General features: G+C 44.1%; 1 protein-coding gene across 2 annotated transcripts in view; it reads right to left on the minus strand.

Annotated features, from left to right (window-relative positions):
* The window catches only part of avl9 (AVL9 homolog (S. cerevisiase)), a 319,342-nt gene that overhangs the window by 210,357 nt on the left and 84,430 nt on the right, over nucleotides 1–24,555 (minus strand). For both annotated transcript variants that reach the window (XR_010020391.1, XM_063067522.1), the window contains exons 5-6: nucleotides 14,203–14,292; nucleotides 11,424–11,490 (exon numbers count right to left, since the gene is read on the minus strand). Coding sequence is in view for 1 of the 2 variants with exons in the window: in XM_063067522.1 (XP_062923592.1) it covers nucleotides 11,424–11,490; nucleotides 14,203–14,292 (157 nt within the window). In the remaining variant the exon portion in view is untranslated. The remainder of the gene's footprint in view (nucleotides 1–11,423; nucleotides 11,491–14,202; nucleotides 14,293–24,555) is intronic.

Here is a 24,555-nt window from a genome sequence, read left to right on the forward strand (position 1 = left end):
AAGCTGAGGCTTGCTGCTGAAGAAAAGTGCACTCGCCGAATAATCAGCACCAAGACAACACTGGAGGACAGAATCTTCAAGTGCAGTTGCTGCAGCCGAGACTGTCACTCCCGTGTGGATCTCGACAGCCACAACAGACGCTGCTCTACCAACACAGACCGAAGCAAGACTTTTCAGACGCAGATCCATGGTCTCACGAGACTAACAGATGCCACCACCAACGTGGTCATACCTTTTTTATTTCTCTGTTCCACCAAAACATCTCACTGGATGAGTTCTCCGGTCTGTCCTGATGGAGCATTGCCATGACATGTTCCCGGACTAGTAACTCCACCCCTTCTCCTTTAATCACTCCCACTCTGTCAGGTCTAAAACAATGGAACCCTGAAATTTTGAGCTGCTAGTCCTGCCCCTCCTGCAACCAAGTCTCACAATGGCTACAATATCATAATTCCAGGTGTTGATCCATGGCCTGCGCTCATCTGCCTTTCCCACGTTATATTCAGCTCAGGACAATAGTTACATCATGCTCATCCTTTTCATTGCTGACTTTGTCTGAGGTCTTACTAACATCTATCTCCACAAACTCTACACAAACTGTTCTGGCATTCTGGTTCCCATCCCCCTGCAACCAGAGTCTAAACCTCACAGTTCAGTATTAACCATAGAACCATAGAAACTACAGCACAGAAACAGGCCTTTTGGCCCTTCTTGGCTGTGCCAAACCATTTTCTGCCTAGTCCCACTGACCTGCACACGGACCATATCCCTCCATACACCTCCCATCCATGTATCTGTCCAATTTATTCTTAAATGTTAAAAAAGAACCCGCATTTACCACCTCGTCTGGCAGCTCATTCCATACTCCCACCACTCTCTGTGTGAAGAAGCCCCCGCTATTGTTCCCTTTAAACTTCTCCCCCCTCACCCTTAACCCATGTCCTCTGGTTTTTTTCTCCCCTTGCCTCAGTGGAAAAAGCCTGCTTGCATTCACTCTATCAATACCCATCATAATTTTATATACCTCTATCAAGCCTCCCCTCATTCTTCTACGCTCCAGGGAATAAAGTCCTAACCTATTCAACCTTTCTCTGTAACTGAGTTTCTCAAGTCCCAGCAACATTCTTGTAAACCTTCTCTGCACTCTTTCAACCTTATTTATATCCTTCCTGTAATTTGATGACCAAAACTGAACACAATACTCCAGATTCGAACTCACCAATGCCTTATACAACCTCATCATAACATTCCAGCTCTTGTACTCAATACTTTAATTAATAAAGGCCAATGTACCAAAAGCTCTCTTTATGACCCTATCTACCTGTGACGCCACTTGTAGGGAATTTTGTACCTGTATTCCCAGATCCCTCTGTTCCACTGCACTCCTCAGTGCCTTACCATTAACCCTGTATGTTCTACCTTGGTTTGTCCTTCCAACGTGCAATACCTCACACTTGTCTGTATTAAACTCCATCTGCCATTTTTCAGCCCATTTTTCCAGCTGGTCCAAGTCCCTCTGCAGGCTCTGAAAACCTTCCTCACTGTCTACTACACCTCCAATCTTTGTATCATCAGCAAATTTGCTGATCCAATTTACCACATTATCATCCAGATCATTGATATAGATGACAAATAACAATGGACCCAGCACTGATCCCTGTGGCACACCACTAGTCACAGGCCTCCACTCAGAGAAGCAATTTTCTACTACCACTCTTTGGCTTCTTCCATTGATCCAATGTCTAATCCAATTTACCACCTCTCCATGTATACCTAGCAACTGAATTTTCCTAACTAACCTCCCATGCGGGACCATGTCAAAGGCCTTACTGAAGTCCATGTAGACAATATCCACTGCCTTCCCTTCATCCACTTTCCTGGTAACCTCCTCGAAAAACTCCAATAGATTGGTTAAACATGACCTACCACGCACAAAGCCACGTTGACTCTCCCTAGTAAGTCCCTGTCTATCCAAATGCTTGTAGATTCTGTCTCTTAGTACTCCCTCCAATAACTTACCTACTACCGACGTTAAACTTACTGGTCTATAATTTCCCGGATTACTTTTCGATCCTTTTTTAAACAACGGAACAACATGAGCCACTCTCCAGACCTTCGGCACCGCCCCTGTAGACAGCGACATTTTAAATATTTCTGCCGGGGCCCCTGCAATTTCAACACTACTCTCCTTCAAGGTCCAAGGGAACACCCTGTCAGGTCCCGGGGATTTATCCACTTTAATTTTCCTCAAGACAGCAAGGACCTCCTCCTTTTCAACCTGTACAGTTTCCATGATCTCACTACTTGTTTCCCTTAACTCCATAGACTTCATACCAGTTCCCTTAGTAAATACAGACACAAAAAACCTATTTAAGATCTTCCCCATTTCTTTTGGTTCCGCACATAGCCGACCACTCTGATCTTCAAGAGGACCAATTTTATCCCTTACAATCCTTTTGCTCTTAATATACCTGTAAAAGCTCTTTGGATTATCCTTCACTTTGACTGCCAAGGCAACCTCATGTCCTCTTTTAGCCCTCCTGATGTCTTTCTTAAGTATTTTCTTGCACTTCTTATACTCCTCAAGCATCTTATTTACTCCCTACTTCCTATACATGTCATACAACTCCCTCTTCTTCTTTATCAGAGTTGCAATATCCCTTGAGAACCAAGGTTCCTTATTCCTATTCACTTTGCCTTTAATCCTGACAGGAACATACAAATTCTGCACTCTCAAAACTTCTCCGTTGAAGGCTTCCCACCTACCGATCACATCCTTGCCAGAGAACAACCTGTCCCGATCCACGCTTTTTAGATCCTTTCTCATTTCTTCAGATTTGGCCTTCTTCCAGTTAAGAACCTCAACCTTAGGACCAGATCTATCCTTGTCCATGATCAAGTTGAAACTAATGGTGTTATGATCACTGGAACCAAAGTGCTCCCTGACACAGCCTTCCTGCTTGGATATTAGTCCCCTTCCAGTTCATGTGCAAAACATCCCTTCTGTACAGGTTCCACCTTCCCTGAAAAGATACCCAAATGATCCAAATATCTTATGCTCTCCCTCCTACACCAATTCCTTAGCCACATATTAAACTGTATAATCTGTCCAGTTCTGACCTTGCTAGCAGGTAGTAGCAATCCTGAAATCACAACTTGGAGGCCTTGCCCTTTAACCTAGTCCCTTATTCCCTGAAATCCCTATGCAGAGCCTTGTTAATCATCCTACCCATGTCATTAGTACCTACATGGACCACGAATGTTCACCATTCCATCTGACAATACTGAGCACTCAATCCAAGACGTCCCAGACCCTGGTCCCCGGGAGACAACATACCATCCAGGAATCTCACTCTCACCCACAGATCCACCTTTATGTTCCCCTAACTAATGAATCCTCTATCAGAAAGCCAGAAGGCATGTGATCCAGGGATGTTTGGCCAGGTGGATTCAGAATTGGCTTGCCTGCAGAAGGCAGAGGGTCATGGTGGAGGGAGTACATTCAGATTGGAGGGTTGTGACTAGTGGTGTCGCGCAAGGATCGGTTCTGGGACCTCTACTCTTTGTGATTTTTATTAACGACCTGGATGTGGGGGTAGAAGGGTGGGATGGCAAGTTTGCAGACGACACAAAGTTTGGTGGTGTTGTAGATAGTGTAGAGGATTGTCGAAGATTGCAGAGAGACATTGATAGGATGCAGAAGTGGGCTGAGAAGTGGCAGATGGAGTTCAACCCAGAGAAGTGTGAGGTGGTACACTTTGGAAGGACAAACTCCAAGGCAGAGTACAAAGTAAATGGCAGGATACTTGGTAGTGTGGAGGAGCTGAGGGATCTCAGGGTACATGTCCACAGATCGCTGAAAGTTGCCTCACAGGTAGATAGGGTAGTTAAGAAAGCTTATGGGGTATTAGCTTTCATAAGTCCAGAGACAGTTTAAGAGTTGTGATGTAATGATGCAGCTCTATAAAACTCTGGTTAGGCCACATTTGGAGTACTGTGTCCAGTTCTGGTTGCCTCACTATAGGAAGGATTTGGAAGCATTGGAAAAGGTACAGAGGAGATTTACCAGGATGCTGCCTGGTTTAGAGAGTATGCATTATGATCAGAGATTAAGGGAGCTAGGGCTTTACTCTTTGGAGAGAAGGAGGATGAGAGGAAACATGATAGAGGTGTACAAAATATTAAGAGGAATAGCTAGAGTGGATAGCCAGCGCCTCTTCCCCAGGGCAGCACTGCTCAATACAAGAGGACATGGCTTTAAGATAAGGGGTGGGAAGTTCAAGGGGGATATTAGAGGAAGGTTTTTTACTTAGAGAATGGTTGGTGCGTGGAATGCACTGCCTGAGTCAGTGGTGGAGGCAAATACACTAGTGAAATTTAAGAGACTACTAGATAGGTATATCGAGGAATTTAAGGTGGGGGGTTATAGCAGAGGCAGGGTTTGAGGGTCGGCACAACGTTCTACCACAGCAGACTTCTTCTCTCCCCTTCCCTTCTGAGTCACAGAGCCAGATTCAGTGCCATGGACCAGACTGCTGTGATTTTTCTCTGCTAGGACACCCACCCTAGTCCCCCAACAGTATCCAAAGTGATATACTTGTTATTGAGGGCGACAGCCACAGAAATACTTTGCACTGGCTCTTTAACCACTTTCCCTTTCCTGACTGTCACCCAGTTTCCTGTGTCCTGCACCTTGGGTATAACTACCTCTCTATATGTCCTACCAATCACCCCTTCAGCCTTCCTATAAACTTTCTATTTTGCTTTCTCTGATTGAAGCCTCAAAATCACCACTCGAATGATGGCTGCTGCACCTGTCCCTGTCTTCCTTTCATTTGTTCTTGCTAATCAATCCCAAACACCGATTGATCGCTGGTCAGAGCTCCAAACAAACTGGTGTAAGTTGTTGCCCTTTAATACTCGGTCACATATATGTGACTATTTGAAACAACACTGTTTAGAACATAGAAAATCTACAGCACATTACAGTCCCTTCGGCCCACAATGTTGTGCCGACCATGTAATCTATTCTAGAAACTGCCCTAGAATTTCCCTACCATATTGCTCTCTATTTTTCTAAGCTCCATGGCGCAAGAGTTCCTTAAAAGACCCTATGGTATCTGCCTAAACCAACTTCGCTGGCAGTGCATTCCATGCACCCACCATTCTCTGTGTAAAAAACGTACCTCTAACAACCCCCTTGTACCTACTTCCATAAAATTTAAAACTATGCCCCCTTGTGATAGCCATTTCAGTCGTGGGAAAAAGCCTCTGGCTATCCACATGATCAATGCCTCTCATCATCTTATACACCTCTATCAGGTCACCTCTCATCCTCCGTCACTCTAAAGACAAAAGGCCAAGTTCACTCAACCTATTCTCATAAGGCATGCTCTCCAATTCAGGCAACATCCTTGTAAATCTCCTCTGCACTCTCTCCATAGCATCCACATTCTCCCTGTAATGAGGTGATCAGAGTACTCCAAGTGGGGTCTAACGAAGGTCTTATATAGCTGTAACATTACCTCACAGCTCTTGAACTCAATCCGATGGTTGATGAAGGCCAACCAAAGTGTGAGGTGGTTAATTTTGGTAGGTCAAATATGATGGTAGAGTATAGTATTAATGGTAAGACTCTTGGCAGTGTGGAGGATCAGAGGGATCTTGGGGTCCGAGTCCATAGGACGCTCAAAGCTGCTGCGCAGGTTGACTCTGTGGTTAAGAAGGCATACACTGCCTTAGCCTTCATCAACCGTGGGATTGAGTTTAAGAGCCAAGAGGTAATGTTACAGTTATATAGGAACCTGGTCAGACCCCACTTGGAGTACTATGCTCAGTTCTGGTCACCTCACTACAGGAAGGATGTGGAAACAATAAAAAAGGGCGCAGAGGAGAGTTATATATAACATATAAAATATAACCATATAACAATTACAGCACGGAAACAGGCCATCTCGGCCCTTCTAGTCTGTGCTGAACTCCTACTCTCACCTAGTCCCACCGACCTGCACTCGGTCCATAACCCTCCATTCCCTTCCTGTCCATATATCTATCCAATCTAACTTTAAACAACAACATTGAACCTGCCTCAACCACTTCTACTGGAAGCTCGTCCACACAGCCACCACTCTCTGAGTAAAGAAGTTCCCCCTCATGTTACCCCTAAACTTTTGCCCTTTAACTCTCAACTCATGTCCTCTTGTTTGAATCTCCCCCACTCTCAATGGAAAAAGTCTATTCACATCAACTCTGTCAATCCCCCTCATAATTTTAAACACTTCTATCAAGTCCCCTCTCAACCTTCTACGCTCCAAAGAATAAAGACCAAACTTGTTCAACCTTTCTCTGTAACTTAGGAGATGAAACCCAGGCAACATTTTAGCAAACCTCCTCTGTACTCTCTCAATTTTATTGACACCTTTCCTATAATTCGGTGACCAGAACTGTACACAATACTCCAAATTTGGCCTTACCAATGCCTATACAATTTCAACATTACATCCCAACTCCTATACTGAATGCTCTGATTAAAAAAGGCCAACATGCCAAAAGCTTTCTTCACCACCCTATCCACATGAGATTCCACCTTCAGGGAACTATGCACCATTATTCCTAGATCTCTCTGTTCAACAGCATTCTTCAGTGCCCTACCATTTACCATGTATGTCCTATTTTGATTAGCCCTACCAAAATGTAGCACCTCACATTTATCAGCATTAAACTCCATCTGCCATCTTTCAGCCCACTCTTCTAACTGGCCTAAATCTCTCTGCAAGCTTTGAAAACCTACTTCAGTATCCACAACGCCACCTATCTTAGTATCATCTGCATACTTACTAATCTAATTTACCACCCCATCATCCAGATCATTAACATATATGACAAACAACATTGGACCCAGTACAGATCCCTGAGGCACACCGCTACACACCGTCCTCCAATCTGACACACGGTTATCTACCACTACTCTTTGGCATCGCCCATCCAGACACTGCTGAATCCATTTTACTACTTCGATATTAATGCCTAACGATTGAACCTTCCTAACTAACCTTCCGTGTGGAACCTTGTCAAAGGCCTTGCTGAAATCCATATAGACAACATCCACCACTTTAACCTCGTCAACTTTCCTAGTAACCTTACCAAAAAATTCAATAAGATTTGTCAAACATGACCTTCCATGCACAAATCCATGTTGGTTGTTCCTAATCAGACCCTGTGTATCCAGATAATTATATATACCATCTCTAAGAATACTTTCCATCAATTTACCCACCACTGACGTCAAACTCACAGGCCGATAATTGCTTGGTTTACTCTTAGAACCCTTTTTAAACAATGGAACCACATGAACAATATGCCAATCCTCCGGCATATGAGGATCTAATGACATTTGAAATATTTCCGTCAGAGCCCCTGCTATTTCCACACTAACTTCCCTCAAGGTCCTGGGGAATATCTTGTCCAGACCCGGAGACTTATCCACTTTTATATTCCTTAAAAGTGCCAGTACTTCCTCTTCTTTAATCGTCATACTTTTCACAACTACCCTTCTTGTTTCCTTTACCTTACACAATTCAATATCCTTCTCCTTAGTGAATACCGAAGAAATTGTTCAAAATCTCCCCCATCTCTTTTGGCTCCGCACATGGCCGTCCACTCTGATTCTCTATGGGACCAATTTTATCCCTCACTATCCTTTTGCTATTAACATAACTGTAGAAACCCTTTGGATTTATTTTCACCTTACTTGCTAAAGCTGCCTCCTATCTTCTTTTAGCTTTTCTAATTTTCTAATTTCTTCCTTCAGATTCCTTTTACATTCTTTATATTCCTCGAGCATATTCCTCATTAACTCCAAGCTGTCTATATTTATTGCAAATCCCTCTCTTTTTCCGAACCAAGTTTCCTATATCCTTTGAAAACCATGGCTCTCTCAAACTTTTAACCTTTCCTTCTTTCCTTTCAACCTAATAGGAACATAAAGATCCTGTACCCTCAAAATTTCACCTTTAAATGACCTCCATTTCTCTATTACATCCTTCCCATAAAACAAATTGTCCCAATCCACTCCTTCTAAATCCTTTCGCATCTCCTCAAAGTTAGCCTTTCTCCAATCAAATATCTCAACTCTGGGTCCAGTCCTATCCTTCTCCATAATTATATTGAAACTAATGCTACTGTGATCACTAGACCCGAAGTGCTCCCCAACACATACCTCTGTCACCTGCCCTATCTCATTCCCTAACAGGAGATCTAACACTGCCCCTTCTCTAGTTGGTACCTCCATGTATTGCTGCAAAAAAACTATCTTGCACACATTTCACAAACTCCAAACCATCCAGCCCTTTTACAGAATGGGCTTCCCAGTCCATGTGTGGAAAATTAAAATCTCCCACAATCACAACTTAGTGCTTACTACAAATATCTGCTATCTCCTTACAAATTTTCTCCTCCAGTTCTCGGTCCCCATTAGGTGGTCTATAATACACCCCTATAAGCGTCACTACACCTTTCCTATTCCTCAATTCCACCCAAATAGCCTCCCTGGGCAAGTCCACTAATCTATCCTGCCAGAGGACTGCTGTTATATTTTCTCTGACAAGCAATGCAACACTTCCTCCTCTTGCCCCTCCTATTCTATCACACCTGAAGCAACGAAATCCAGGAATATTTAGTTGCCAATCACACCCGTCCTGTAACCACGTTTCACTAACAGCTACAACATCATATATTCAGGTATCAATCCATGCTCTAAGCTCATCCACCTTTCTTACAATGCTCCTAGCATTAAAATAGATGCATTTAAGAAACTCTCCACCTTTTACTCTCTTTTTATCCTTAATGGAGCAAACAACTTTGTTATCTTTTTCGTCCTTGTCCCCTACATCTTTGGTCTGAGTGCTCCTGATCTCTGTCCCCTGCCTATCCTCCCTCACACACTGTCTACTAGCTTTCTCTATTTGTGAACTAACCTCTCTCCTAGTCTCTTTAATTTGATTCCCACCCCCCAACCATTCTAGTTTAAAGTCACCTCAGTAGCCCTCGCAAATTTCCCTGCCAGGATATTGGTTCCCCTGAGGATTCAAGTGTAGCACGTCCTTTTTGTACAGGTCACACCTGAGCCAAAAGAGGTCCCAATGATCCAAAAACTTTAATCCCTGCACCCTGCTCCAATCCCTGAGCCATGCATTTAGCCTCCACCTCATTGCATTCCTACTCTCACTGTTGCGTAGCACAGGCAGTAATCCCGAGATTACTACTTTTGCGGTCCTTTTTCTCAACTCCCTTCCTAACTCCCTATATTCTCCTTTTAGGACCTCTTCCCTTTTCCTACCCATGTCATTGGTACCTATATGTACCATGACCTCTGGCTCCTCTCCTTCCCACTTCAGGATATCTTGGACTCGATTAGAAATATCCCGGACACTGGCACCAGGGAGGCAAACTACCATCCGGATCTCTGGACTGCGTCCACAGAATTGCCTATCTGACCCCCTTACTATTGAGTCCCCTATTACAACTGCCCTCCTCTTCCTTTCCCTACCCTTCTGAGCAACAGGGCTGGACTCTGTGCCAGAGGCACGGCCACTGTCGCTTCCCCCAGGTAAGCTGTTCCCCCCCAACAGTACTCAAACAGGAGTACCTATTGTCAAGGGGCACAGCCACTGGGGTACTCTCTATTACCTGACTCTTCCTCTTCCCCCTCCTAGCCGTGACCCACTTGTCTGTCTCCCGTGGCCCCGGAGTGACCACCTGCTTGGAACTCCTCTCTATCAACTCCTCACTCTCCCTGACCAGACAAAGGTCATCAAGTTGTAGCTCCAGTTCCCTAACGCGGTCCCTTAGGAGCTGCATCTCGGCGCACCTGGCGCAGATGTGGACACCCAGGAGGCTTGCAGACTCCATGACCTCCCACATCCCGCACTGAGAACAACAAGCTGGCCTCACACTCATCCTTCCCCTCTCTTCAAATAACAACAAAAATGAATACCAAACCCTCTTCCCCTCACCCATTTCCGCCTAAGCCCGTTAAGCCGAAGCCCTCAAGCCTTCACTCTGCTCCCGGCTCACTCCGCAGCCCGCAAACTACGCTGCCTGCTGTAAAAGGCTCTGTTCCTTTTAAATCTTCTGCGCTTTACTGCCCGATGTCACACGCCTGCAGAGTCCCGCATCTCTGAACACCGATGAAAAAAAAACCGAAAAATTCAAGGATGTTGCCTGGATTGGGGAGCATGTTTTATGAGAATAGAACATAGAACAGTATAGCACAGGTAGGCCCTTCGGCCCACAATGTTGTGCCGACCCTTAAACCCTGCCTCTCATATAGCCCCCCACCTTAAATTCCTCAATATACCTGTCTAGAAGTCGCCCTTTTCTCCTTGGAGCGGTGGAAGATGAGAGGTGACTTGATAGAGGCGTATAAAATGATGAGAGGCATTGATGATGTGGATAGTCAGAGGCTTTTTCCCAGGGCTAAAATGGCTAACACGGGACAGTACAGTTTTAAGGTGCTTGGAAGTAGGTACAGAGGAAATGTCAGGGGTAAGTTTTTTTTTAACGCAGAGAGTGGTGAGCGCGAGGAATGGGCTGCTGGCAACGGTGGTGGAGGTGGATATGATAGGGTCTTTTAAGAGACTCCTGGACAGGTACATGGAGCTTAGAAAAATAGAGGGCTATGGGTAACCCTAGGAAATAATTTCTGAGTAAGTACATGTTCGGCACAACATTGTGGGCCAAAAGGCCTGTATTGTGCTGCAGGTTTTCTATGTTTCTAACACACCATATGCCTTCTTAACAACACTGTCAACCTGCACAGCAGCTTTCAGTGTCCTATGGACATGGACCCCAAGATCTCACTGATCCTCCACACTGTCAAAAGTCTTACCATTAATATTATATTCTGTCTTTAAATTTGACCTACCTAAATGAACCATTTCACCCTTATCTGGGTTGAACTCCATCTGCTTTTAGTAGACACAAGAGACTCAGCAGATGCTGGAATTTCCTGATGCAGGGTCTCAGCCTAAAATATCTACTGTTTATTCCTTTCCATGGGTGCACTTACTCACCTTCATCTTTCATCTCACATTCTTGATATTTATTACTTATTTATTTCTTATTATTATTATTTTGTATTTGCAGTTTGTTGTCTTTCAAAGTAAATTTGTTATCAACGTACATACATGTCACCATATACAATCCTGAGATTCATTTTCTTGAGGGCATACTCAAGTTGTTTGTCCATCCTGTTGGGTGCAGTCTTTTGTTGATTTTATTAGGGTTGTACACGGTGACATATATATACTTCTATAATAGACTTACTTTGAACACCCTGGGTATGCTGCTCGAGAATGCTTCAGAGGTAACAAAATATATTGTTGTTTCTTCCAGTGTTAATAATGTGATCTGTGCTTACTTACTCAAATAAGCCTGAGATCCTTCTAATGCATTTCCTCCTAAAGAGTTGTTCATGTGTTCATAGAGTTCCTAGTTTAATCATTTAAAAAAAACAAGTTAAAAGCATTCAAACCAACTTGTGCACTCTAATGTCAAATTCATGTTTCATTTTGCTTTGCTTAATGTACGAAATGTCTTATTACTTAAGTGCAATGTAACAAAATTCACCACTTGAGTCACAAAGACAGATCTTAAGTGCAGAATTTTAACACAAGCAAGGTGGAGCTAACTCCTTTTGAATACTATCTCATTATTCCTTCATTTTGAACTATTTACTTTTGTGATATATAGATTTTTTTTTACAAAACAACAAAGTTCAATCATATGACACTGATAATAAATTTGATTCTGATTCTAAAAACCTGCTGCAAGTGAAATTTATGCTTTTCAATAGTCAGGTGTATCTAATCTGCCCAATTCAAAGTTTAATGGAGGCAGACCAAATGGCAGATCATCCAATTCACTGCTAATTGGCAGAGTGGGTATATGACGATACCTGAAATACTGGGAGGTTCTGGTATTCACATTTTAAAAGGTTCCAAGATACCCAATAAATTAAGGCAGACGATGTCAAACTCCATCCGGAATGTGTAGCTTTGCTTGTAGCTTAGAAAAATAGAGGGCTATCGGTAAGTCTAGCAATTTCTAAGGTAGGGACATGTTTGGCACAACTTTGAGGGCTGAAGAGCCTGTATTGTGCTGTAGGTTTTCTATGTTTCTCCTTCCCACTCAACCACGGAATGACATTTAACTTATAAAGACTCTTTGTACAAGACCTCGGTGAGACCGTATTTGGAAAATTCTATTCAATTTTGGTCACCTACAAAGGAAAGATGTCATTAATTATTGGGAGAAAATTTATGAGGGTGGATCTGAGGGACTGTGTTATGGAGAGAGGTTGAGCAGACTGGGACATTATAGATTAGAATAGGGGTTCCCAACCTGGGTTCCATGAACTCTTACTTAATAGTATTGATCCATGGCATAAAAAAAAATGAGAATCCATGCATTAGGGCATTGGAGACTGAAGGGTGGGTGATCTTACAGAGGTATAATTCTGAGAGGCTTTAATGGGGTCAATGCTAGTCTTTTGCCTTAGAATTGGCGAATCAAGAGGCATAGGTTTAAAGTCACGGGGCAGGGAGTTAATGGAAACATGAGGGGCAACTTTTAACACAGATTTCCAGTGAAATATTACGTATTTTACATCATTTCAAAGGATATTTATACTTAAAAGAATCTACTCAATGCACATTAGAAATTAAATATAGTTATAAGCTTTGCTGCATTTAAGTGGACAAAGACAAGGGAAATCACGACAGTGAAACCTCGAAAAACGTGCATTGAGGTCAACATTGGCTTATAAAGTCCTATGAACATTCTACCTTCAACCTGAGACATTCATTTCATTTCACTTTCATAAATCTTATCCTGCTTTATCTACTCAGTCTTTCCATCAGGTTGAATAATGTCTTCAACCTGAAATATTCATCTCATTTCCCTTTGACAGATTCTGCTTTATCTACTGAGCCTTTTCATCATTTTGTTTTTATTTCAGATTTCTAGCATTTGCAACTTCTTGATTCCAAAACTTTATACATAAACATAATGAATACAAAATGTACACAATCTATGAATCAGTCACATATTCAGACTGAACTATCAATACTTTCCTGTAAAATACATTGTAACAAGAGTCCCATGATTGATATTGTGGGTAAAACACATGGGAGTTCAAGGCCGTCATGAAGAAATTAATAAATCAGCTGAAAGATTTGGTCCCCTAATCTGAGGAAAGACATCCTTGCCATAGAGGGAGTACAAACAAGGTTCACCAGATTGATTCCTGGGATGGCAGGACTTTCATATGAAGAAAGACTGGATGAACTGGGCTTGTACTCGTTGGAATTTAGAAGATTGAGGGGGGATCTGATTGAAACGTATAAAATCCGAAAGGGATTGGACAGGCTAGATGCAGGAAGATTGTTCCCGATGTTGGGGAAGTCCAGAACAAGGGGTCACAGTTTGAGGATAAAGGGGAAGCCTTTTAGGACCGAGATTAGGAAAAACTTCTTCACACAGAGAGTGGTGAATCTGTGGAATTCTCTGCCACAGGAAACAGTTGAGGCCAGTTCATTGGCTATATTTAAGAGGGAGTTAGATATGGCCCTTGTGGCTACGGGGATCAGGGGGTATGAAGGGAAAGCTGGGGCGGGGTTCTGAGTTGGATGATCAGCCATGATCATAACAAATGGCGATGCAGGCTCGAAGGGCCAAATGGCCTACTCCTGCACCTATTTTCTATGTTTCTATGGGTTGGATGACAACAAGATGATGGGTTAAGGATGAAAGTTGAAAAGTTTAAGGAACATGAGGGAAAACTTTTTCACCCAATGAGGGGTGAGATATGGTGCCAGCAGCCAGTGAAGGGCCTGCAGCAGACCCAATGAAGGGACAAGCAAGGGAGTGGGCAGCGGGCATCTAACAGGCCCAGCAACCACCGAAGGGTGCTCGATGGGGCCGGGGACTGGTGAAGTGTGCTTGATTGGTCAGGGGCCCGGTGAAGGGTGAGTGACAGGGTCACTTCAGGCTTCTAGCACTATTCTGATGATAAAACTGCAGTTTTGTTGCATGAAGGCAATACTACATTCCAACACAAACTCTGTGCAGTGTGCAAAGGAAGACTATCCCTCTTTCTTGCAAGGTTTCGACTGAGAATAAAAAGAACATTAATTTGCTCACCTTTAAGATAGAAATCTGTGAAAAATCTTTTTCCTCAAAATAAGCATGTGTGATGAGCTCCAGTTTGGCTTGGAGCAACCCATAGAGTGGCTATAGAGAAAAATATTGCAATAAAGTCAATTAATTCAAAACATAATAGACCAGCTTCGAGGAATTAAGTCATAGTCATACTTTATTGATCCTGAGGGAAATTGGGTTTTGTTACAGTTGCACCAACCAAGAATAGAGTAGAATCAAGCATCAGAGAATGGACCCCTCACATATTTGCCAGGCATCAATTACCCATTTATACCAACCCCTTTGTCCAGCACAGCCTTCCACACTTTGGCTATTCTACACTCTACTAGATACTTCACCAACAGGTAATGTTGCAGCTGAAATATAGGACCCTGGTTAGACCCCACTTAGAGTACTGGTCGCCTCACTACAGGAAGGATGTGGAAACCATAGAAAGGGTGCAGAGGAGATTTACAAGGATGTTGCCTGGATTGAGGAGCATGCCTTATGAGAATAGGTTGAGCGAACTCAGCCTTTTCTCCTTGGAGCGACAGAGGATGAGAGGTGACCTGACAGACGTGTGTAAGATGATGAGAGGCATTGATGATGTGGATAGTCAGAGGCTTTTTCCCAGGACTGAAATGTCTGCCACAAGTGGGCACAGATTTAAGGTGCTTGGCAGTAGGTACAGAGGAGTTGTCAAGGGTAAGTTTTTTTATGCAGAGAGTAGTGAGTGCGTGGAATGGGCCGCTGGCAACGGTGGTGGAGGCAGATTCAATAGGGTCTTTTAAGAGACTTTTGGATAGGTACATGGAGCTTAGAAAAATAGAGGGCTATGGTAACCCTAGTAATTTCTAAGGTAGGGACGTGCTCAGCACAACTTTGCGGGCCGAAGGGCCTGTATTGTGCTGTAGGTTTTCTATGTTTTCTATGTTTCTGACATTCTGAGAGTCTCTAACTATATCGTCAAGTCTGCATTCTGGATTTCAACAACAGTTTGGCTGAGAAACTTCTTCCTTTTATCTCCTCTAAGACTCCTTCTCATCACCCTAAACTTATCTGCTCAAGCTTTAGGCATCTCAAGGAAAAGTTTTACTTCATTTATGCCTTTCATAATTATGTGTTCCTTAAGATTGTCATCTTAAGAGGGTCCAGTGAGATGGAGGAACTGAGGGAAATACATGTTAGTAGGGAAGTGGTGTTAGGTAAATTGAAGGGATTAAAGGTAGATAAATCCCCAGGGCCAGATGGTCTACATCCCAGAGTACTTAAGGAAGTAGCCCAAGAAATAGTGGCTGCATTAGTGATCATTTTTCAAAACTCTTTAGATTCTGGACTAGTTCCTGAGGATAGGAGGGTGGCTAATGTAACCCCACTTTTTAAAAAAGGAGGGAGAGAGAAACCGGGGAATTATAGACCGGTTAGCCTAACGTCGGTGGTGAGGAAAATGCTAGAGTCAGTTATCAAAGATGTGACAACAGCACATTTGGAAAGCGGTGAAATCATCGGACAAAGTCAGCATGGATTTGTGAAAGGAAAATCATGTCTGACGAATCTCATAGAATTTTATGAGGATGTAACTAGTAGAGTGGATAGGGGAGAACCAGTGAATGTGGTATATTTGGATTTTCAAAAGGCTTTTGACAAGGTCCCACACGAGATTAGTGTGCAAACTTAAAGCACACGGTATTAGGGGTAAGGTATTGATGTGGATAGAGAATTGGTTGGCAGACAGGAAGCAAAGAGTGGGAATAAACGGGACCTTTTCAGAAAGGCAGGCAGTGTCTAGTGGGGTACCGCAAGGCTCAGTGCCGGGACCCCAGTTGTTTACAATATATATTAATGATTTAGATGAGGGAATTAAATGCAAGTTTGTGGATGACTCGAAGCTGGGCGGCAGTGTTAGCTGTGAGGAGGATGCTAAGAGGATGCATGTTGACTTGGATAGGTTAGTTGAGTGGGCAAATACATGGCAGATGCAATTTAACGTGGATAAATGTGCGGTTATCCACTTTGGTGGCAAAAACAGGAAAACAGATTATTATCTGAATGGTGGCCGATTAGGAAAAGGGGAGGTGCAACGAGACCTGGGTGTCATTATACACCAGTCATTGAAAGTGGGCATGCAGGTACAGCAGGCGGTGAAAAAGGCAAATGGTATGCTGGCATTCATAGCAAGAGGATTCGAGTACAGGAGCAGGGAGGTACTACTGCAGTTGTACAAGGCCTCGGTGAGACCACACCTGGAATACTGTGTGCAGTTTTGGTCCCCTAATCTGAGGAAAGACATCCTTACCATAGAGGAAGTACAAAGAAGGTTCACCAGATTGATTCCTGGGATGGCAGGACTTTCATAGATGAAAGACTGGATCGACTAGGCTTATATTCGTTGGAATTTAGAAGATTGATGGGGGATCTTATTGAAACGTATAAAATCCTAAAGGGATTGGACAGGCTAGATGCAGGAAGATTGATCCCGATGTTGGGGAAGTCCAGAATGAGGGGTCACAGTTTGAGGATAAAGGGGAAGCCTTTTAGGGCCGAAATTAGGAAAAACTTCTTCACACAGAGAGTGGTGAATCTGTGGAATTCTCTGCCACAGGAAACAGTTGAGGCCAGTTCATTGGCTATATTTAAGAGGGAGTTAGATATGGCCCTTGTGGCTAAAGGGATCAGGGGGTATGGAGGGAAGGCTGGTACAGGGTTCTGAGTTGGATGATCAGCCATGATCATACTGAATGGTGGTGCAGGCTCGAAGGGCCGAATGGCCTGCTTGGCACCTATTATCTATGTTTCTATGTTTCATAGACAGGGGAGTGGTATGGGGACAAGCTCCCACTACCTATTAAATACTCCCAAAGGCGTGGGCCTCAAATAGCTGTTGACAACCAAGTCCAGCTCATGGCCTTCGCGTGTGGCTGAGCTACTAAGCTTGATGGAACTGTTTTTACTGGCAAGAGAAGGGGCAAATTCACACGTACAATCATCACAACGATATTTGAATCTGCGCTTCTCACTCCCGGATTACAAATATTAAATATTAAAAATAGTTAAAATTAGTAAATATTAAAAATTTAAATTATAACTCATAAATAGAAAATACAAAAATGGGAAGTAAGGTAGTGCAAAAAATCTGAGAGGAAGGTCCGGATAGTTGGAGGGTACGGCCCAGATCCGGGTCAGGATCCATTCAGCATTCTTATCACAATGAGAAAGAAGCTGTTTCCAAATCTGGCCATATGAGTCATCAAGCTCCTGAACCTTCTCTCAGAGGGAAGAGGGATGAAAAGTCTGTTGGCTGGGTGGGTTGTGTCCTTGATTATCCTAGCAGCACTTCTCCGACAGCGTGCGGTGTAAAGTGAGTCCACAGACCGAAGATTGGTTTCTGTGATGTGCTGCGCCACGTTCACGATCTTCTGCAGCTTCTTTCGGTCCTGGACAGGACAACTTCCATACCAGGTTGTGATGCACCCGAGAAGAATGCTTTCTACGGTGCATCTATAAAAATTAGTGAGGGTTTTAGGGGACAGGCTAAATTTCTTTAGTTTTCTCAAGAAGTAAAGGCGCTGGTGGGCCTTCTTGGCAGTGAACTCTACTTGGTTGGATCAAGTCAGGTCATTTGTGATATTGACCCTGAGGAACTTAAAGCTTTTGACCTGTTCCACTTGCGCACCACCAATGTAAATTGGGTTGTGCAGTCCACTACTCCTTCTGAAGTCAACAACCAATTCCTTCGTCTTGCTGACACTGAGGGATAGGTTATTGTCTTCGCACCATGCCACCAGGTTCTTAATTTCCTCTCTGTACTCAAACTCATCATTACCCAAGATACGGCCAACAATTGTTGTGTCATCAGCAAACTTATAGAACATAGAATAGTACAGCACAGTACAGGCCCTTCGGCCCACAATGTTGTGCTGACCCTCAAATTCTGCCTCCCATATAAGCCCCCACCTTAAATTCCTCCATATACCTGTCTAGTAGTCCCTTAAACTTCACTAGTGTATCTGCCTCCACCACTGACTCGGGCAGTGCATTCCACGCATCAACCACTCTGAGTGAAAAACCTTCCTCTAATATCCCCCTTGAACTTCCCACCCCTTACCTTAAAGCCATGTCCTCTTTTATTGAGCAGTGGTGCCCTGGGGAAGAGGCGCTGGCTATCCACTCTATCTATTCCTCTTATTATCTTGTACACCTCTATCATGTCTCCTCTCATTCTCCTTCTCTCCAAAGAGTAAAGCCCTAGTTCCCTTAATCTCTGATCATAATGCATACTCTCTAAACCAGACAGCATCCTGGTAAATCTCCTCTGTACTGTTTCCAATGTCATAGTCATACTTTATTGATCCCGGGGGAAAATGGTTTTCATTACAGTTGCACCATAAATAATAAATAGTAATAGAACCATAAATAGTTAAATGGTAATATGTAAATTATGCCAGTAAATTATGAAATAAATCCAGGACCAGCCTATTGGCTCAGGGTGTCTGATCCTCCAAGGGAGGAGTTGTAAAGTTTGATGGCCACAGGCAGGAATGACTTCCTATGACGCCCTGTGCTGCATCACGGTGGAATGAGACTCTGGCTGAATGTACTCCTGTGCCCAACCAGTACATTATGTATTGGATGGGAGACATTGTCCAAGATGGCATGCAACTTGGACAGCATCCTCTTTTCAGACACCACCATCAGAGAGTCCAGTTCCATCCCCACAACATCACTGGCCTTACGAATGAGTTTGTTGATTCTGTTGGTGTCTGCTACCCTCAGCCTGCTGCCCCAGCACACAACAGCAAACATGATAGCACTGGCCACCACAGACTCGTAGAATATCCTCAGCATCGTCCAGCAGATGTTAAAGGACCTCAGTCTCCTCAGGAAATAGAGCCGGCTCTGACCCTTCTTGCAGACAGCCTCAGTGTTCTTTGACCAGTCCAGTTTATTGTCAATTCGTATCCCCAGGTATCTGTAATCCTCCACCATGTCCACACTGACCCCCTGGATGGAAACAGGGGTCACCGGTACCTTAGCTCTCCTCAGGTCTACCACCAGCTCCTTAGTCTTTTTCACATTAAGCTGCAGATAATTCTGCTCACACCAAGTGACAAAGTTTCCTACCGTAGCCCTGTCCTCAGCCTCATCTCCCTTGCTGATCCATCCAACTACGGCAGAGTCATCCAAAAACTTCTGAAGATGACAAGACTCTGTGCAGTAGTTGAAGTCCGGGGTGTAAATGGTGAAGAGAAAGGGAGACAAGACAGTCCCCTGTGGAGCCCCAGTGCTGCTGATCACTCTGTCGGACACACAGTGTTGCAAGCACATGTACTGTGGTCTGCCAGTCAGGTAATCAAGAATCCATGATACCAGGGAAGCATCCACCTGCATCGCTGTCAGCTTCTCCCCCAGCAGAGCAGGGCGGATGGTGTTGAACGCACTGGAGAAGTCAAAAAAACATGACCCTCACAGTGCTCGCTAGCTTGTCCAGGTGGGCGTGGACACGATTCAGCAGGTAGATGATGGCATCCTCAACTCCTAGTCGGGGCTGGTGGGCGAACTGGAGGGGATCTAAGTGTGGCCTGACCATAGGCCGGAGCAGCTCCAGAACAAGTCTCTCCAGGGTCTTCATGATGTGGGAGGTCAATGCCACCGGTCTGTAGTCATTGAGGCCGCTGGGACGCGGCGTCTTCGGCACAGGGATGAGGCAGGACGCCTTCCACAGTACAGGAACCCTCCGGAGCCTCAGGCTCATGTTGAATACATGGCGAAGTACTCCACATAGCTGAGGGGCACAGGCTTTGAGCACCCTGGTACTGACACCATCCGGTCCTGCAGCCTTGCTTGGGTTGAGACGTTTCAGCTGTCTTCTCACCTGTGCTTCTCAAGGCTTCCACATCCTTCCTATAGTGAGGCACAGAACTGGACACAGTACTCCAAGTGTGGCCTTACCAGAGTTTTATAGAGCTGCATCATTACATCGCAACTGTTAAACTCTATCCCTCGACTTATGAAAGCTAACAACCCATAAGCTTTCTTAACTACCCTATCCACCTGTGAGGCAACTTTGAGGGATCTGTGGACATGTATTGATTTATATATTGAGTTTGATGGAAACTTGGCTACACAATCATAGGTGTACAGTGAGTACAGCAGGGGGCTGAGTACACAGCCTTGTGGGGCACCGGTGCTCAGACTGATTGTAGAGGAGAGCTTGTCCCCTATTTTTACAGCCTGGGTCCTGTCCGTGAGGAAGTTGAAGATCCAGCTGCAGATCTGAATGCTAAGGCCCAGGTTTCGAAGCTTAGGAATCAGTTTATTTGGAATGATGGTATTAAAGGCAGAGCTGTGGTCAATGAAAAGGAGCCTTACGTATGCGTCTTTATTCTCCAGGTGTTCTAAGGAGGAATGTAGGGCCAGAGAGATGGCATCTGCCGTTGTCCTGTTGCTCCGGTAGGTGAATTGCAAAGCGTCGAGGTTGATGTGTGCCATAACCAATCTCTCGAAACACTTCATAGCAATTGATGTCAGAGCCACAGGTTGATAGTCATTCAGGCATGCCACCTCGCTCTTTTTCGGCACTGGGATTATCATTGCCTTCTTAAAACATGAGGGGATCTTAGACTGAAGCAAGGAGCAGTTGAAGATGTCAGCAAATACTCTAGCTAGTTCACTTGCACAGGCCCAGAGAACCCGTCCCGGGATGCCATCTGGGCCCGTCGCCGTTCTTGGATTTATGTTCAGGAAGGCCCTTCTAACGTCCTCCTCGGTGATGATGAATCTTGATGGCACCAGATCCGGTTCATCTGGAGGGAGTGGGACGCTCCTCTTCTGTTCGAATCTTGCGTAGAATACGTTAAGTACGACAGGAAGAGAAGCGCCACAGTTATTGATATTCCCAGCCTTTTCTTTGCACCCAGTGATCTCATTTAGACCCTGCCATAGTCTACTGGCATCCCTTTGGTTAGCCTGGGCTTCCAACTTGGCTCGATATTGCCTCTTAGCGCCGCTTTTCGGAGTTCACGCCTGGATTCCGTGTAGCGGCTGGTATCTCCGGACCTAAAAGCCGCAGCTCCGCCCCCTCCTTGCTCTTTTCAGCCCCTTCTTAAACTCCTTTCTTGCTGTCCCATATTCCTCGATAGACCCATCTGATCCTTGCTTCCTAAACCTCATGTATGCTGCCTTCTTCTACCTGACTAGATTTCCCACCTCACTTGTCACCCATGGTTCCTTCACCCTACCATTCTTTATCTTCCTCACCGGGACAAATTTATCCCTAACATCCTGCAAGAGATCTCTAAACATCGACCACATGTCCATAGCACATTTCCCTGCAAAAACATTATCCCAATTCACACCCACAAGTTCTAGCCTTATAGCCTCATAATTTGCCCTTCCCCAATTAAAAATTTTCCCGTCCTCTCTGATTCTAATCCTTTTCCATGATAATGCTGAAGGCCAGGGAATGGTCGTCACTGTCCCCCAGATGCTCACCCACTGAGAGATCTGTGACCTGACCCTGTTCGTTACCTAATACTAGCTCTAGTATGGCATTCCCCCCTAGTCGGCCTGTCAACATACTGTGACAGGAATCCGTCCTGGACACACTTAACAAACTCTGCTCTGTCCAAACCCTTGGAACTAATCAGGTGCTGATGGAAATATCATAGGAAAACTTGGACTAGGGGAAAGAAATGAAAGAGGCGAGAAATGGGTAGAATGGTGCAAGATGAATAATCAGGTCATTATGAATACCGACTTTAAAAACCATCCAAGACGCTTGTGGACCTGGAAAAGTCCAGGTGATAGCACCAGAAATCAAATTGACTTTATTACTATAAACTAAAGATTTAGAAACTCAGTGACTCAATTCAAAACGTATCCAGGTTCAGAGTGTAATAGTGACCATAACCCAATAACATGTCATGTAAAAGTACAACTTAAAAAACTAAAGAAGCAAAAACCTGAACAATCCGGTGACTACTCGCAATTATTAAAAGAAGAAAACGTAAGATAAAAATTTACAATTGAAGTAAGGAAAAGATTTCAAAGTCTAGAAATAGAATCTGTTGAAGATGATAGCAATCATGTCGAAATGAAGTTCCTGACGAAGGGTCTCGGCCTGAAACGTCGACTGTACCTCTTCCTAGAGATGCTGCCTGGCCTGCTGCGTTCACCAGCAACTTTGATGTGTGTTGCTTGAATTTCCAGCATCTGCAGAATTCCTCGTGTTTGTGATGTCAAAATGAAGTTTAACACTGCTGGTACCAAATTGTATAGTCTCTGCCATTCCTTTGGGTTCATCAGATGCATGGAGAGGAGGAGATTGCTGCATGGGCAACAGCTTGCTCTCCATATTATACCAGGCTTGCGTATCTAAACAGCAAGGATGCAACCTCCATGGTCAACTCTGATTGAAGGAGGCCCTCATCTTAATTATATGTACCAATATCAGGACCCTCTCATTTTTCTCCACTCAAAGAAAGACAGACAGCCTATCCTGCCTTCTCTCAATTGACAGGTTTCATCCCAGCAATGTTCTGGGGAATCACCACTTTAAAAGGTCCTTCCCATAGTCTTTCTAACATTACTGTTTTTATTATAGAGCATGGGTAGGCAACCTGAAGCACAAATGATTTTCTAGCATGCGTTATTCATTAATTTGAGGCAAAACATAACTAAATGTATTTAAATGGATAATTCCCATTTTTCAAGTTTTTTTATGGCATTTATCTGGCCCACTGTGCAGTCATTAATACATGATCCGGCCCACAGAGGCAAAAAGGTTGCCAACCCCTGTTACAGAGAGTTATTTATGATTTATGCTGACTTTGACTTATTTTTCATTAGTCTCGAAGTACCTTGAAACCCCATCCTTAATAATACACTCCAACATTTCCCCAACCAATGAGGCTAGGGTAACTGGCCAATAATTTCCTTTCTTTTCTGTTTCTCCCTTCTTAAAGAGTGGAGTAACATTTGCAATCTTCCAGATCTCCATGGCCATGCCAGAATCAAGTGATTCTTGCAAGGTCAAGACCAATACATCTGTCATCTCTTCAGCAACCTCTCACAGGACTCTGGGGTGTAGTCCATCTTGCCCAGGTGACTTAGCCACATTAAGACCATTCAATTTAAGACCATACCAATGACATAGCAAGGAAGAGTGAAGAGGTCCTGGAGAGTGAGTATAGAGAGCTTGGTAGGAAGGTGAAAAGCAGGACCTCAAGGGTGGTAATCTCAGGATTGCTACCTGTGCTAGGTGCCAGTGAGGGTAGGAATAGGATGCTCTGGAGGAGGAACAAGTGGCTGAGGAACTGGTGTAGGGGGCAGGGTTTCAGATTTCAGGATCATTGGGACCTCTTCTGGGGCAGGTGGACCTGTACAAGAGAGACGGGTTACACTTGAACCACAGGGGGACCAATATCCTTTCAGGGAGGTTTGTTAGTGCTATTGGGGAGACTTTAAACGAGATTTGCAGGGGAATGGGAACCAGAGTGCCAGAGCTGACAGTGTGGCTGGGGTGAAAATAAATGATATTGAAAGTTTAAGCAAATCCGCTGATAGAAAGGTTGTGAGTGGTGGTAAAAATCTTCTGAGGTGTATATATTTCAATGCTAGGAGTATTGCAGGGAAGGCGGATGAGTTGAGGGCGTGGATTGACACGTGGAATTATGATGTTGTAGCAATTAGTGAAACTTGGCTACAGGAGAGGCAGGACTGGCAGCTTAATATTCCAGGTTCCGATGTTTCAGATGTGATCGAGGCAGAGGAATGAAAGGTGGGGGAGTAGCATTGCTTGTTAGGGAAAATATTACAGCAGTGCTCAGGCAGGACAGATTAGAGGGCTTGTCTACTGAGTCCTTATGGGTGGAGCTGAGAAACAGGAAAGGTATGGCCACATTAGTGGGATTGTATTACAGACCACCCAATAGTCAACGAGACTTGGAAGAGCAAATCTGCAGAGAGATAGCAGGCAACTGCAGGAAACAAAGTTGTGGTGGTAGGGGATTTTAATTTTCCATACATTGATTGGGACTCCCATACTGTTAGAGGTCTAGATGGTTTAGAGTTTGTAAAAGGTGCTCAGGAAAGTTTTCTAAATCAGTCTATAGAGGGACAAACTAGAGGGGATGCAATATTGGATCTCCTGTTAGGAAACGAATTAGGGCAAGTGACAGAAGTCTGTGTAGGGAGCACTTTGGTTCCAGTGATCATAACACCATTAGTTTCAATTTGATCATGGACAAGGATAGATCTGGTCCTAGGGTTGAGGTTCTGAACTGGAAGAAGGCCAAATCTGAAGAAATGAGAAAGGATCTAAAAAGCGTGGATTGGGACAGGTTGTTCTCTGGCAAA

The sequence above is a fragment of the Mobula hypostoma genome, chromosome 1 (assembly GCF_963921235.1).
Source record: "Mobula hypostoma chromosome 1, sMobHyp1.1, whole genome shotgun sequence".
Lineage (NCBI taxonomy): Eukaryota > Metazoa > Chordata > Chondrichthyes > Myliobatiformes > Myliobatidae > Mobula > Mobula hypostoma.